Source organism: Amphiura filiformis, chromosome 3 (assembly GCF_039555335.1).
Source record: "Amphiura filiformis chromosome 3, Afil_fr2py, whole genome shotgun sequence".
In the NCBI taxonomy this organism is placed as follows: domain Eukaryota; kingdom Metazoa; phylum Echinodermata; class Ophiuroidea; order Amphilepidida; family Amphiuridae; genus Amphiura; species Amphiura filiformis.
Window position 1 is genome coordinate 52,874,388 of NC_092630.1, and position 18,098 is coordinate 52,892,485.

Sequence of the window (18,098 nt, forward strand, 5' to 3'; positions counted from 1 at the left end):
AACATTTTACTGAGCTCCATCCAAAGATAACTTCTGATAATATGATAGTTTCAAAATTCCCTTGGACATTAAATGTAACATAGCAATTTGTTCACATCTCAAAATTGATTTTTCTACATCAGAAACTCATTTTTGCTAGATATCACATTCCTGCTGTCTAAATAACATGAAACTTGAGAACATTTGAGAAGATTTGCATTTCAAAAGCAAGTGAAACCAACATTTCAAGCAACTGAATCTGTACACATTTTAGTTTTGGACACACTATATCTTGCAAATCAGGCTGCAAATAATGTAAAGGGCGCAAGAGAATAACAAAGTAGCATTCCGCTGAGGGAGGCTAACTCAGGAAGCAACAAGTAAATTCCCTGCAAATGCCTTTATCTTAGCACTTTGCATACAGTTCTACATATCTTGGGAGACTGAAGTCACTTTGCTAGGATTAATTCCAAGAAAATCTGCATGAAATTGACTTCACTTTTCATCGCAATAAAATACGATCATAATATTAGCCTTCTAGTTTTTGCCAAATTTGTACAAAATACAAAGATGTGTGGATTCAATATATTAATGAATGCAGGTTTATTTATGAGCTTAGATATTTGAATATATTCAATGGTGAATAAAGCACTAGGTTTTGAGATTCACTGTGGAAAAATACTCAATATTAACAATATTTCATAACACCTGCATCAAAAGACTTAAAAATACCAAGTTTAGTTCTGAGATTTAGTTGCATTCATTTTTATTAATAGATTTTTCATTTATTTGTTTTTGTAAACCTGTCAACTTTAACCAAAAGAATAAAGCAAATTTCAGTACACTGATTGTTTTATGTAATATTTGTATAGTTCTGCATAACATGTATCTAAATAGCCACAATTGTTCAGTTCAACCATCTGTCAAATATCAATGGCAGTTTGTCATTCTGTTTTACTTACTCTGATTAAACTGGACATGCAATTACATAGGGAAATTGGATTGCTTTTAAATTTATCCTTGAATGTCAGTGAACACTGCATTGCTTTTTTACTTAATAAAGAAAGCATGTCATAATTTGAGGAATTTATTTGATTTCATTTATATGGTAACACATAATTTGTTACCATATTCAGAGGCTCTGGAAGAGTTTAAATATGAGGGGGGTGTCAACAAGGCCAAATTAATACATTGTTTACAAAATATCAACAAATCACATGACAGCTATTGTACCATGCAATTAAACAATGTCAGTTAGATCGGTAGTCTGTTACTGCAGCTGTTTACGTTTTTGAGGTATGACTTGTTATTATTTTGGTCAAAATTATCGAAATACCGTCTTTTTCAGGAGTTGACTGTACCACCGTATTCTTCATGTTTTACCGTACTAAATACGGTGAAACTGTACTGGTTGGCATGTCTGATATTACATCAATTGGTAAATGAGCAATAATGGGGATCAAAAGAACTGTGCTATCTACTGAAGATAGCGCTGGAGATGGTAATAATGGTGATGGCAATAATGGGGATCAAAAGAACTGTGTTATCTACTGAAGATAGCACTGGAGATAGCAATAATGGTGATGGCAATAATGGGGATCAAAAGAACTGTGCTATCTACTGAAGATAGCACTGGAGATGGTAATAATGGTGATGGCAATAATGGGGATCAAAAGAACTGTGCTATCTACTGAAGATAGCACTGGAGATGGTAATCCTCTCATATCACTAGATGTTGCCATGTAAAATCTACTGCATTTCTACCTCAGTGTTGCATTGTGGTTTAAGCGTCTAAGGACAGTGATATTTCCATACACCTTTAGCTATGAAAGTGTTAAGGGCTGATATTGAAATTCCCTTACACAGGAAGGTGTGCGCCATCCTGCAGCTTTCCTGTGCTAGCCTTCTTTTGTTAAAATCCTGGGCAGGGTGTATCACTGATGCATATAATCCATCCGTTTTATGACCGAGCTTTCCTGAGGGGCGCGCTTAGCAAGGGGAATCCTGCCTTCTTTCTGTTTGAAAACGTGGTAGGGTATTTCAATATGAGCCCTAAACCAAACTGGTCAATATAGTTATTGAAGGTATGAGCCACATGTAAGAATAAAAGGATGTCAAAATTCCATTCTTCACATGAACCCAAGACAAGCAAGATAGACATACAAACAATGAAAACATTAGTTAATCACCATCTAATATTGACTTACCTGTAAAAATGGGGAGACAAGTTTTCCATAAATTTTAAGGAGGGAAACATTTGCTACTGTATCTATGATGCCCATGAATATTCCCATAACAGCCATGTCTACAATAAGAATCCATAGATTTGTACACCATGGTATAAATGCTATCGTTCCTGCTATAATGACGGTAGAGATGAGGAGGAGTGGATCTGGACTTATTCTGTAAAGAAAACAAACAGAAAAGAGGGGTTTCAATGAGTAAATAATGTGCAAATATATTCGGGATGACGTCATTTAAATCTAGACAACCAGACTTAGCCTATTTGAGGTATCAACTGGATGCTGAGGACTGGAGCCTTTGGTCCTCTGCAAGGTTGAAAGTTAAAAGTTTCAATCCCAACATTGGTTGATCTGTCAAAACAGATTTGTCCAGATTTATGACAATAGTTTCAACATTCCAAGATCATTAAAAGTCTAGTATTGTATTCTTGAAATGTGGAATACACGGGTTGAATTGTTTGAAGCCACTTTCCCAAGTGTATACATAGAATACTTTCAAATGTGCTGATTATTCTAAATTATTGAATAGTGTCAAAGGTCATTTAAGGGGTCACTTCCAGTCTGAGACGAAATACTTTCAAAATACCTCCTCTGCCACAATAGCTGGATGATGCCAATTGCACACATGCATTGACATTAGCCAGTGTCTATATAGTGTGTTCACAAATTTGGGGTAAAAGGTCATTAAGGGGTCACTACCGGTGGACAATAACGAACAGCTGTCTTCATAGTCACAGTAATAGTTGTTTAATTTTGATTATATTTGGGACAAAAGTAATTTGGCTAAAAAGGAGATCACCTGTTGATATTCACCCGTCAGAATACATACATGTAATATATGTGTGTCTTTTTTCAAACTTATCATGTGAAGGATCTTACATTCCACAAACCCAAAATTATGTTAGTAAGTCTAACTTGCCCTTGTTTTCTCATCATTGATGCATCTTAACATATAAATAGTTAAAACTGAATTAACACCCAGCAACTGTTGAACAATGCACAATTCATTTTTTATGATCAGTTTCCAGAGCAGCTAAAAGCACTCTATGTCAGTGGTAAGCCATTTGTAAACATCAGTAAACATCCATGTAAATTTAGCTTGACACAGTCCATCAGAGAATTGCATCCACCATCCACCTTTATGCTGGAGGTCACTTTTAAAGCCACATGGGTAAACTCCTGTGATGGATCACAGACAACTATGTGGATGACACTAGTAGTCCAAGGCCTGAGATTGATGAGAAACACTGTTGTATTCATCCATGCAAATTAAAGCTATGGGTAATTTTTCATATGACAGTTTGTATTGTTTGTTTGTTTGCCTACGTTGGTCCATAATGGTTATGTCCATAGAAAATACATGCTAGCCCATCTAGTAAAAAAGAAAGAAAAATAGCAAGAAATAGAAAGAAGCAAAGAAAGCTAATCCCTACAATTAACAAAACAATTTTACTCTAACCCCTATTTAATTAATATTTCTTATTTTTCATGGAAAACATACAAAATCTGCCGTAACATTAGATGACTGAGAGTATTACCTGACTGACTAAACTCTGCATCACACACTTAATTTTCATATCTTGAGTTTACAGCATGTATGTCAACTTTCAAGTTTTGTCTTTTTCCTTAGCAACATTCTAACAATAGACTATCTTCTGAAGATAGCAATGAAATAACTACTTGAGTTGAACAAGCATCAAGTAATACATAAGTACAAATACTCATTCTGCATTATGATTTCAGGCATTTTAGTATGCATAATATTTTTAAGTTAAATTGTATCATATCTAACTTAATATCTATAGCTTGCCAAAAGGACACAAAATAAAGATAACAATAAATATACAAATCATGGACAGGTGTAAGGCTTTGTAAGGAACTGGATATTAACAGGTGCTTTAAAACACAGGGAAGCTCATCTGAAAACAAGGGGGAAATAAAATATTAATGGCATAAAATTGTTTACTTTGGTCTTTTGTTTTGTTTTATTTCTTCTGTTGCCTGGGTTACTCACTCAGTGGATGTTTTAAGGTATCCTCTGTTCTTCCATGAGGCCCATGGACTTTTGTTCTTAAGTAGGTCAAAATTGACAATACTGACACATACAGTGGTGATGATTTATGACATCCTAACAATGAAAGTTGCTTCTTGGCCTTAACTTTCTGTGTCAAATTATGGTTGTTTCATATTGATTGATATTTGCTATCTACTGAAGACATTTTCATAATTTGTATTGATTTCACCCAAACTGTCATCCTTGCTATCTACTGAAGACAGCTATCAAACAAAATAAACCTAAGAGGCAGGAATTTCACCTAAACTGTCATTATTGCTATCTACTGAAGACAGCTATCAAACAAAATAAACCTAAGAGGCAGGAATTTCACCTAAACTGTCATTATTGCTATCTACTGAAGACAGCTATCAAACAAAATAAACCTAAGAGTCAAGAATTTCACCCAAACTGTCATTCTTGCTATCTACTGAAGACAGCTATCAAACAAAATAAACTTAAGAGTCAAGAATTTCACCCAAACTGTCATTCTTGCTATCTACTGAAGAAAGCTATCAAACAAAATAAACTTAAGAGTCAAGAATTTCACCCAAACTGTCATTGTTGCTATCTACTGAAGACATCTATCACACAAAATAAACTTAAGAGTCAAGAATTTAACCCAGACTGTCGTCCTTGCTATCTACTGAAGACAGCTATCAAACAAAATAAACTTAAGAGTCAAGAATTTAACCCAGACTGTCGTCCTTGCTATCTACTGAAGACAGCTATCAAACAAATTAAACCTAAGAGTCAAGAATTTCACCTAAACTGTCATTATTGCTATCTACTGAAGACAGCTATCACACAAAATAAACCTAAGAGTCAAGAATTTCACCCAAACTGTCATTATTGCTATCTACTGAAGACAGCTATCAAACAAATTAAACCTAAGAGTCAAGAATTTCACCCAAACTGTCATTCTTGCTATCTACTGAAGACAGCTATCAAACAAAATAAACTTAAGAGTCAAGAATTTAACCCAGACTGTCGTCCTTGCTATCTACTAAAGGCAGCTATCACACAAATTAAACCTAAGAGTCAAGAATTTCACTCAAACTGTCATTCTTGCTATCTACTGAAGACAGCTATCACACAAAATAAACCTAAGAGGCAGGAATTTCACCTAAACTGTCATTATTGCTATCTACTGAAGACAGCTATCAAACAAATTAAACCTTAAGAGTCAAGAATTTAACCCAGACTGTCATTCTTGCTATCTACTGAAGGCAGCTATCACACAAAATAAACCTAAGAGTCAAGAATTTCACCCAAACTGTCATCCTTGCTATCTGACAGCTATCAAACAAATTAAACCTAAGAGTCAAGAATTTCACCCAAACTGTCATTCTTGCTATCTACTGAAGACAGCTATCACACAAAATAAACCTAAGAGTCAAGAATTTCACCCAAACTGTCATTCTTGCTATCTACTGAAGGCAGCTATCACACAAAATAAACCTAGGAGTCAAGAATTTCACCCAAACTGTCATTCTTGCTATCTACTGAAGGCAGCTATCAAACAAATTAAACCTAAGAGTCAAGAATTTCACCCAAACTGTCATTCTTGCTATCTACTGAAGACAGCTATCACACAAAATAAACCTAAGAGTCAAGAATTTCACCCAAACTGTCATTCTTGCTATCTACTGAAGGCAGCTATCACACAAAATAAACCTAGGAGTCAAGAATTTCACCTAAACTGTCATTATTGCTATCTACTGAAGACAGCTATCACACAAAATAAACCTAGGAGTCAAGAATTTCACCCAAACTGTCATCCTTGCTATCTACTGAAGACAGCTATCACACAAATTAAACCTAAGAGTCAAGAATTTCACCCAAACTGTCATTCTTGCTATCTACTGAAGGCAGCTATCAAACAAATTAAACCTAAGAGTCAAGAATTTCACCCAAACTGTCATTCTTGCTATCTACTGAAGACAGCTATCACACAAAATAAACCCAAGAGTCAAGAATTTCACCCAAACTGTCATTCTTGCTATCTACTGAAGACAGCTATCACACAAAATAAACCTAAGAGTCAAGAATTTCACCCAAACTGTCATTCTTGCTATCTACTGAAGACAGCTATCAAACAAATTAAATCTAAGGGTCAAAAATTTCACCCAAACTGTCATTCTTGCTATCTACTGAAGACAGCTATCAAACAAAATAAACTTAAGAGTCAAGAATTTAACCCAGACTGTCGTCCTTGCTATCTACTAAAGGCAGCTATCACACAAATTAAACCTAAGAGTCAAGAATTTCACCTAAACTGTCATTCTTGCTATCTACTGAAGACAGCTATCACACAAAATAAACCTAAGAGTCAAGAATTTCACCCAAACTGTCATTCTTGCTATCTACTGAAGGCAGCTATCACACAAAATAAACCTAGGAGTCAAGAATTTCACCCAAACTGTCATTCTTGCTATCTACTGAAGACAGCTATCACACAAAATAAACCTAAGAGTCAAGAATTTCACCCAAACTGTCATTCTTGCTATCTACTGAAGACAGCTATCACACAAATTAAACCTAAGAGTCAAGAATTTCACCCAAACTGTCATTCTTGCTATCTACTGAAGACAGCTATCAAACAAATTAAACCTAAGAGTCAAGAATTTCACCCAAACTGTCATTCTTGCTATCTACTGAAGACAGCTATCAAACAAAATAAACTTAAGAGTCAAGAATTTAACCCAGACTGACCTCCTTGCTATCTACTAAAGGCAGCTATCACACAAATTAAACCTAAGAGTCAAGAATTTCACCCAAACTGTCATTCTTGCTATCTACTGAAGACAGCTATCACACAAATTAAACCTAAGAGTCAAGAATTTCACCCAAACTGTCATTCTTGCTATCTACTGAAGACAGCTATCAAACAAATTAAACCTAAGAGTCAAGAATTTCACCCAAACTGTCATTCTTGCTATCTACTGAAGGCAGCTATCACACAAAATAAACTTAAGAGTCAAGAATTTCACCCAAACTGTCATTCTTGCTATCTACTGAAGACAGCTATCAAACAAAATAAACCTAGGAGTCAAGAATTTCACCCAAACTGTCATTCTTGCTATCTACTGAAGACAGCTATCAAACAAAATAAACCTAGGAGTCAAGAATTTCACCCAAACTGTCATTCTTGCTATCTACTGAAGGCAGCTATCACACAAAATAAACCTAGGAGTCAAGAATTTCACCCAAACTGTCATTCTTGCTATCTACTGAAGACAGCTATCACACTAAATAAACCTAAGAGTCAAGAATTTCACCCAAACTGTCATCCTTGCTATCTACTGAAGACAGCTATCAAACAAATTAAACCTAAGAGTCAAGAATTTAACCCAGACTGTCGTCCTTGCTATCTACTAAAGGCAGCTATCAAACAAATTAAACCTAAGAGTCAAGAATTTCACCCAAACTGTCATTCTTGCTATCTACTGAAGACAGCTATCAAACAAAATAAACCTAGGAGTCAAGAATTTCACCCAAACTGTCATTCTTGCTATCTACTGAAGACAGCTATCAAACAAAATAAACCTAGGAGTCAAGAATTTCACCCAAACTGTCATTCTTGCTATCTACTGAAGGCAGCTATCAAACAAATTAAACCTAAGAGTCAAGAATTTAACCCAGACTGTCGTCCTTGCTATCTACTAAAGGCAGCTATCAAACAAATTAAACCTAAGAGTCAAGAATTTCACCCAAACTGTCATTCTTGCTATCTACTGAAGACAGCTATCAAACAAATTAAACCTAAGAGTCAAGAATTTCACCCGAACTATCATTCTTGCCTTGCAAACCTAACAAGCAACAAATTACACTCAAGTAGTAACATTTGCTATATACTGAAATAGCTATTGAAAAATGTCCCCATGAACATTTGTACAGGTACTAAAATTAATAACAACCTCAAGATCACTTGAACAAATACTATTCATGTTTGTACTTACTTCTACTTGTACAGAGTTTGCTATCAAACATGACCAAGATCAGATTCTTATCATATAATCAGATTTTCATATATTTAGTAAAAACTTGAAACTTCTATGAAGAGGAACAAAATTTGTGTAAATAACTGAGAAAAATAGGTCAGTGCACATTCAAACACAGTCCATTGTGTACTTAAATGTCAGGATTAGTCTATTCCACCTTAACCCTCTGTATACAATGTGTCACATCTCTACTCCACACATTACTTCTATTTTACCAGTCATTTTAAACTTCTTTTCTACCTGACACACACACAACAGAGAATTAAAGTCTTGCTGAACTGTCCTATCTAATGAGTCCTAGATTATCCTCAACAGGGTGGAAAATTCCCAGAACCCATTATAATCTATATCTACCATTTTTTGAAGCAAGGATGAAATGGGACCAAAGGAGGAGGCAAAACAACAGTCAGTAAATTTGAAACAAAACAGGTGACAGGGAGTGATGTTAGCGTGACAGGTTTTAGTGCATTCAAATAGGTCCATTAGACAATTTAAGCAGCCCAGTGTGCTCTCAGGCAGGCATACATACAATGTACAGTGCATCTCATGAAGAATTCTACATTACACAAATGGTGAATATAATCCTAAACAAATAATAACACTAAAATACAACACAAAACATGGTATGTAACTACCCAGAAAACACAAAACTGTATGAACACATTTTTAAAATGCTTTTATATGAAAACGCAAGACAACATTATTTTTTTAAATGTTAGTAAAATGTTATTATATTAACTTGTAATAACAACCTTAAATAAAATAATGCAAGAATGATTTGCAGTAAGTTTTCAAAAATGTTTTTAAAACATTTTATACCCTGACATTTAAAATGTTTTATGCAAATTGTTTTGCGTTTGCTGGGTACAAGTGATTTTTGTTGATTTTAACATTTGATTCGATTAACGTAAGACAGTGCCTTTGCAATCAAGGTCCTTGACTGACATAGAAAATTGAGACACACTATACAACTTGATATGTAGGCCACCTAGCGTGTACTCTTGTTTATTCCGATGAAATACAGGCAGAATAAAGATAAAAGAGATAAAAGATAACAGTTACATTCAGCCATGTGCCAAAAAGTGGGATTCCTAGCTTAAGAGCTTTTAAATGGTTTGTCCTTTGAAGAGTGCACACTGGTAAATAGGAATCCCCTGTTACTTTCCGGGCAAAAATCAGTGTTTTGAAAATGGCATGTGTCACAATCAATAAATAAATGAAGAAAGGTTTTAAAATCAAAGATTTAGGTCCCAAATCTCATTGAGTCCTGTTATTTGAATGTTTATCACAAACAATCAGTCTATCATTTTCTTAAAGATTTTGGTAGACTTCATATAATATGCTCTCATTCATGAAACACCAAGCTATTTCAGGTCTGAAATCTATATATATATGGTGACCACTGACCAAGATAGTGGCTATTTAAAAAAATATACAATAGCTGGGGGCCTGGGGCCATAAGCTGGGGCATAATGTTTTCTGTACTACTAAATATGACCTTGAACTTTAAGAACATGCTACTTTTGAAAAACTGAGAAACTGAGAAACTCACAAATCAAGAAAATAGTGTTTGAAAATCTTTGACCCCGTTTAGTTGCTGTGTTTTGAACTTGACTTCAGAAGTTGACTTCAAATGGCAACCCAGAGCAACATTTGTCGAATTCAAAGTCGACTTAAAACTCGACTTTTGCAGTGTAAATGAACACGTTATTAGAAGTCGACTTCATAATGTTTATTTGAAGCATGAGCAAGTGATGGCATAAAAGTTAAATTCATAATTTGTTTTGAAGTCGACTGCCGTGTAAACACCCTGTCAAGAAATAATCTATGCTAAACCTTAGTCGCAATCTGAATTCGATGTCGCAATCAAAGTCGACTTCTCTCTGTGTAAACGGGGTCTTTGTTTCATCTTAAATATTGCTCTATATTTCAGACTTATAAGTGATGCTACATTGACAGAAAGCCTTATCAAACACTGCATAAGCAAGCCTTTATTTTATATTTGTCTAGTCAGCACTAAGGCTGTTATTTCATCTCCTTATATTTTCCCCCTTTTAAAAAAGCAAATACACGAGTGATATAAGTTTGATATCATCTCCAGTTTGACCTCCGTATGAAATTTGAGTAATAAAACCACTTCTTGGCCCATTTCTGAAACAGCATAATCTGTCCTTATAGGAGAAATAAAAAGATGTGAGAGTATTTACAGTGCTTGTGAACAAGCTAAAAGCTTATCTCACTCTCTCTCTCTCTCTCTCTTTCTCTATCTTACTCTCCTTGGACTATTCCAGTTGAATTCCATACACCCCCTATGGAAGACATAACCTTAACCTTCTACACAGGGAGTGTGAATTTTGAATGGGGTTACCTGAATGGGTTATTTTAATTTGTAAATCTACATCCCTCTATGTAGGTAATGTCTTCAGAGGGTGTATGGAGTTTAACTGGAATAGTCAATTCATTCACAAACATTGTGATTTTATCCAATCTATGATAAATTCCAGGCGGCGAGTGGCATGATAGAGCTGTCAACTTGTGAAACACCCGGCGTATGGCATTTTCCATATATTCGGTTAGTTTTGTGGGGTTCATTATCGAACCCCAACAGTTTTAGCTTGTATTTATATTATTGTTTGTGATATTTCAAGCGTTTTAAATTTTCAAAATAATCCCATTCAATTACACGGTTGATGATGAAAATTTACTGAATTTAGAGAATGCACGGCAACCACCACCTGATAAATTCAGCAGACTATTGTAATGAAAACAAAAAGTTAATAAAAACATGTATGTTTATAACACATACAAACACCTTGTACTATTTGTGGAATAAGCTTTTACAATTTACAGTACGTTTTTGTAGCGGGTTTGCCATGGGACATGTTTGTAATTTGCTCCAAACTTGTCTGACGGTGAAGCCGCTAAGAAACTTACTAATTATCTTGTCCTATTTTTTAAAATGTGCATTCGCACCTCTTCAAACATGTGTACCAATTCATTCTTATCTTTATTATAGAAAAAGTCCTAAAAATACTATGAATTTCAACAAAATTTGCAGGAAAAAAGCAACTGGAATAACTAATGGTCCATGCAAACCACTTCCCTGTAAATTCAACCAACTTTGCAGGCCAATTAATCCTGCATAATTATGATCACCTTATAGCCAAAAGCCCATCAAAGAAGCAAAGATAATAGTGATCAGCTCCTCTCAGTGGTCAGGTCCATGGAGAAATCAGTTAGGATTACAAGATACTGTCTGAATGGCTAACCCGCAAACATGGTGCCATTCACAATTCATCGCTAGGATGAAATATACATAGGCCTATCTCAATCTGTAATCATCACTATCACTGGGCTATTCCATTTAAAATCCACACTACCCCTGTGGAAGAATTTGGAAATATATGCCACAGAGGGAGTACAAATTTCAAACGGAATTAGCACATTAGGCTGCTCCATTTGATACTCATGTTCCCTCTGTGGAAGATTCAGGTTGAATCTTTCTCAGAGGGTGTATGAAATTCATATGGAGCTGCCTAATGTGCTAATTCCATTTAAAATTTGTACTCCCTCTGTGGAACAAGTTTCAAAAATCTTCCACAGGGGTAGTGTGGGTTTTAAATGGAAGAGCCAATTGTCATGTCCTTCAAGAATTGCCCTTTCAGTGGGCCCTCTTGAGGCTTCCAATGTCTATAGCATTATTTTGTTGATAACTATTAGTTTCATTTTGCAGTACATAAACACAGACAGCTAAAGCTGAAGGCAAGGTTCAAATCAGTGACAGGATTATTTGTAAATTTTGTAAAGTTTAATGTCCATGCCTCAGTATAAGGTTTGTCACCTCTCATTAGCAGGTACATTGATGGGAGAAATTGGTTATGAAATTGCTATCACAGATTTTGAGTATAATCTTGGTAATGAAACATTTGGGCATATATGCAAATTTGTGGTTAGTTGATTGAAACTGCATCGGTTGATAAAAAACAAAATCATATTGCCTCTATATGCATGTACACACACGTGTCTGCTAGTGATTTCAGCAGATTTGATTATACCAGGTAGAAGGTGATAATTATGAAATTGATGCATCTGCTATCTTGACTGAAAATTAAGTTAAGCTAAATTATATTGCACTTTAATTTCCCTATGGTATAAAGGCTAATGAGATCAGGAAATGTGAGCTTTGACAAAACAGAATGTTAATATTTGATACCATTATCATTATGGAAGAGCTAATGATTAATCATATGATACATAATTAGCATAATTAGAATTAGGTTTCCAAACAAGTTTCATATAATATACCGGCGAATTAAAATTTTACAGGTAATATTACTACGAAATCATCAAAAATTTAAGATTTCACACAACTTTCACACAAATATAGAATTTGTATTCAATCAATTGTGAAACTCTGCACCTTAGTTTGTATATTATGACTTAAAGATATTAAAGGAGCATTCTGTGATCTACATCCACAGCCTCATTCTCCCAATTTCAAGAAATTTGAGATATTTATACCTCAGAAACCTGGGACTACATCATGACTATATGTGCATAAGCTTTCTTGCAGATTTGGCTGTTTGACAAAAGTAATGCCCAATTTGTATTGTTGGGCTGTCGACAGCCCTGAAATTAGAACACAGTAAAGCCTATCGGGCACTGTAATTTGTGTTAGGTGTAATTTGCAAATCAAATGTCAGAAGCAACTGAAATAATTTGGAAAGAAACTTTTTTCATGGATATCTATTGAACCATACCCTTAAAAGAGGATGCTAAAATTACAAAATATCCCTTTACGGAAAAACTTACTAAAACAAAATTATAAAAAAATCATAAAATAATTAAAAAATTATATAATAACGACAAACTTAGTATTAATAGAGGGACTGAAACACAACACAGGTGACTAATTTGAATTTCAACAGAGCTTTTACTATCATGTGCTTTTAAATAGGACGTCAGTTAAATCAATAGGACAAAGTCCAAATTTGCTTTGATAAGAATGTAACAGTATAATCAGAAGTTGTTTTCATTTCATACTTTCTGACGTTGAACAAATTTCAGTTACTATAGGTTGTACTAATATTTCAATGATTTCTATATAATAATACTGTTAGTGCTATGTAAGTGATGTCTATTAATTATAAGATGTGACTTGAATAAAGTGAGGATAAAATCATCAATGATGGTTAATGTTTAATTGATGGTAGTATTATCAGAGCAAATGATGATGTTCAATGATTGATGTTTGAGGGGCATAATATTCACTCCCATACACACCATTTTAACCCCATAAACCAATATATCAACTTATTTCCAGAGATAATCTTTATTCTACTTATAGTATTTCTTACTTTAAAAAAAATTAAATTAAATAAAGTTACCAAAGAAACCACACAGCAGCACTAGGAATCGATCCCCGATGGTATTGCAAAGCAAATGTCCTGATCATTGGATCAGAGAGGAATGAGTTCTATTTGGGATTTTAATCATACACAACATATACAACATAATATATGCTCCTAATGAATATATTGAATGTTTAATAGATGTTGACACCTACCAATTGGTGTCAAAGCAGTACCAAAACGATTTGAATGTTAAACCTGAAACTCACTGTACATCTTTTAATTTCCTCCAAAAAAACCAAAATTGCATTACAATCAATGACTGAAATTAATACTGTCCAGTACATCCCCTAAAATCTACTTTAAAAACAAGGAAAGAGAAACTTGTTTTAACAGTAATCCATTGCAAAAGAATATTCTTGACTTCAGTGAGCATGAACAGTTGCTTTAAAACTCTTCATTTGTTGTTTAGATATTTATTCTGACACTTTTGTCAATATTTATCTAGCTATTTTGTAGCTATGTTTTTAGTATGCTATTTAATACTGTCCAGAATTTCAGGTAAATTCTATTTCAAAAACAAGGAAAGAGAAAATAATTTAAACAGTAATTAATAATCCATTGCAAAAAAAAGTATACTTGACTTCTGTGAACACCAACAGTTGCTTTAAAACTTTCCGTTGTTTTGATAAGAATTGAGTTAATATATTTATTCAGACACTTTTGTCAATATTTATCTAGCTATTTCATAGATATGACAAGTGTATTTAGTATGCTATTTCAGCTATCAAACAAAATATTATTCTTTACGCTCAACTTGTCTCTAATGTGAAATAAGAAACCCCTGTTTTTCATTGTATTCATTTCTCCTGACAAATTGAAGAAGTTTTGACAGATTAACTTGTCTTTTGACAGAATCATGACAAACTTTCAAATAGAGGGTTGTCAAATTTCCTGCAGAAACAGAAATAAATTGTGTTTTCATCAGGGCTCAAAATAGATGAGGGCTTAAGGGGATTTGCCCAAAAAACCAAAAAAAGTTCTTGAAAATTAATTACCCATGATTTTTTTTTTAATAGAAGGTAGCCCCCCCCCCCCCAGGAAACTATTTTGAGGCTTGTGGAAATGGGGAATATTGGTATTTAGCCTCAAAAATCCTGAAAGCAGCAACCTGAAAGTTAAAATTACAAGAGGTTTTCTTCAAAAGTACCCCCTGAAATAATTAAAAGTATTTTAAGGTCTTGTTTTAATCTATTAAAGGAGCATTTTTATACCATCAGAAACCTAGGACTACATAACATTTGTATGCATAACCTTTCTTGCAAATTTGGTAGTTTGACAAAGTCATCATCCAATTTGTATTTTCTGTCTGTCTATCCGACAGTAATTACAACACATTGGCCTATGGGGCACTGCGATACATGCAACTACTGTAAACACTCGATAGTTAGCATATGTGCTTACTATCGAGCGCTTTTGAAAACATGAAATTGTACCAAAGTCCAGCACTTTAGCAACTGAGTTAATGGGGTTGAGGCACAAATTTGCAGGTTCACTTGTTCGTATATAACTATATGTATCAATGATTTGCTCGAAATTCTCTACACTTTTGTTGATGGGGCTCTTCATGTTTGCATGTTTAAAAAGCGCTCGATAGTAAGCACATCTGCTAACTGTCGAATTTTTACGGTATGCTTAATCACAAATTCAATGTCCAAATCACCTGAATTTTGGAAATAGGTTTTTTTGTGGAATACCTATTGAAACATACTCTAAAAAGAAGATGCTAAAATCATAAAATGCCCCTTTAAACTCTTACAATATTGAATCCAAGCCAAGCCACTGAAGACAGACCTGCAAGCCATCTTGGGAATTTTAAATCAACAGTCCTTGTTGCTGACATTACCGTTATTGTGATCTATTATAAACACACATTAGCCTCACATACAATACTTAAGCAGCATCAATAATTGGGAAATACATATTTGGATTGCTTCTGCTTGTTTCTCTGACATTTATCATCTATAATCCTATTTTCTTTCCTCCCCATGTGTGAACTTAAACCAGTTCAGCAACACAAAGAATAATGTCAGTGTGTTTATATTCTTATTCTTGAACTGTTCCCTGGGATTCTGTGGCAAAAAGTTGGCACATTCAAGATAAGACTGATTTGTGCATCTTTTAGCTATTTTGTTTTACCTTTACAAAATATATATAAATATAAAACTTAACAATCTTTTCATTATTTTCTTTGGTTATCACATTAAATCATTTCATTTTGATACATCTTTGTCTAATATTGTCAAGAATGTTATGATGTAATGAAATTCCATATCACACTCACTTTGACAACAATATGTCAAAAATACACTTACAAATACCTACACCCCCCCCATACACACCCCCCTCTCACACTGACTCTTTTTTGTCCAAATGTGTTGCATTGTTACCTTCAGTAGATAGCACCACCTCTGACATTCTTGCATGTAATACAGACTTGCAAACAAACATGCAGACACACACTCACAAATCCCCACACTGCCAATTGCTCAATTGCTCAACACTGTGCGAGTCAAAATGTGTTTTATTGCTATCTTCAGTAGACAGCAACCACCTGTTATTCTAGTATACAGACATTCAGGCATGCATATAAACACACACACACCCACCCTCCCACCACACCTCCCAGGCACACCCCTACACATCCCATCTCCTTTTTGTTACTGTGAATCAAATATTTTTATTGCTATCTCACGGTTGTTTGATGTGATCATTTATTAGTTTTTAAAAAAAAACGTCATGTACTACCTTATTTTAGATGTAAACAGCTAAAAACGGTATCATGCTAATATATACAGATGCTTTTAAGTCATTTTCAACTTCAATTTCCCCCTATTTACAACATTATTCCCTTTCAAAACATTTTTAAAGCTTTTTCTGATATAAAATGTATCTATTTCTGACAAGATTGGTGGCGCTATTTAGGTATTGGAAATTACTCTTTCAAGCTTTTAATACAAATAATTCCTTTTATTTGTTGATGAAATATGTTTATAAAATTTCTTTGTTGCTTATTTCACCTATTCCATCTGTTTTATTGGCAGTATTGATTACCTACTCCTTCCAAATTATGAAATATGATTTAGGATAAATAGCGCCACCTATAGTTTGCATTTTCTTAATAATGAAGCAAATTCTATATACATCAAACAACCGTGATCTTCAGTAGATAGCAAACACCTCTAATATTCTGATTTATGTGTTATACACACCTACAGTACATGCAGATATGTACCACATGTACAGACACACAGCTTATCACTCACTCACTCACTCGGACGACTTCTGTCGGACTCCTACGATGGCTCTCCAGATGTGTCTGTCCTGCATGCAGCTCCGGATTTCGTTTGGTTCCTGTCCAGTGTCCTCACACAGAAGATCTACATAGGTCTTGCTCGGTCGCCCCACACTTCTTTTGCCGTGACTGGGTTTCCACAACACTAGGTCTGACACCACCTGCCCTGTACTTCTTAAACAGTGACCAGCAAATTGTAGTCTCCTTTTCCTGATTTTATCAGTTACCTTTGGGAGTTCTCCATACAGTTCTTTATTTGTGGTATGTGTCCTCCAGCTTATATCAAGAGCTGATCTAAGTAGCCTGGTGTAACAACCATCCAACAACTTGCGGATCTTTGTTGTCACTGTCCATGTTTCTGAACCATAGAGCAGGATGCTTTCTACTGTTGCTTGGAATAGCTTGACTTTAATCTGCCTTGGAAGATGGGATTTCCAGATTTTAGTGAGCTTATTACATGCCCTCCATGCCAGTGCTTTCCTTGTTTTGATGTCCTGCTCGCTGCTTTTGATCCAAGCTCCAAGATATTTGAAGTCTTTCACAACTTCCAAACTGGTTCCATCTGCAGTTCTTACATCCACTTCAGTCTGTTGATTGAATACCATGCATTTTGTCTTTTTGGTATTCATGTGCAGACCTACTTGTAAAGCAGCTTTCTCTATCCTTTCCAGTAGCTCCTGAGCTTGACTGGCAGTATCAGATATTAATGCTATATCGTCAGCAAAGTCCAAGTCAGTAACACATAGCGGTCCAACCCTTCTACTGCGTCTGGGATTTGCTGTAAAGCCTAGATTCTCTTCTCTACCATCTATAGCAGATCTCATGCAATAGTCTAACACAGTTATAAAAGATAAGGAGCAAGAGTGTCCCTTGAAGAACTCCTGCAAGGATGTTGAATTCCTCTGTTTCTCCATCAGGAGTCACAACTTTTGCTCTTGTGTTCTGGTAGGTGTCTTCTATGGCTTTCACAATTATGGTGGGTAGTCCATATGCCTTGAGTATTTTGACCATTTTCCTCTATGTATCGATCGAATGCTTTCTTAAAATCAATAAATGTCATTACTGCAGTGAGATTTTTGTCCTGAATTCCTTCTATTATTCTTCTAAGTGCAA

At 34.8% G+C, this 18,098-nt stretch overlaps 1 protein-coding gene across 2 annotated transcripts in view; it reads right to left on the bottom strand.

The window, feature by feature from the left end:
* Positions 1-18,098, bottom strand: part of LOC140148711 (major facilitator superfamily domain-containing protein 4A-like) — a 182,291-nt gene that overhangs the window by 92,611 nt on the left and 71,582 nt on the right. For both annotated transcript variants that reach the window (XM_072170752.1, XM_072170751.1), the window contains exon 2: positions 2,187-2,382. In XM_072170752.1, coding sequence (XP_072026853.1) covers positions 2,187-2,382 — 196 coding nt within the window. The remainder of the gene's footprint in view (positions 1-2,186; positions 2,383-18,098) is intronic.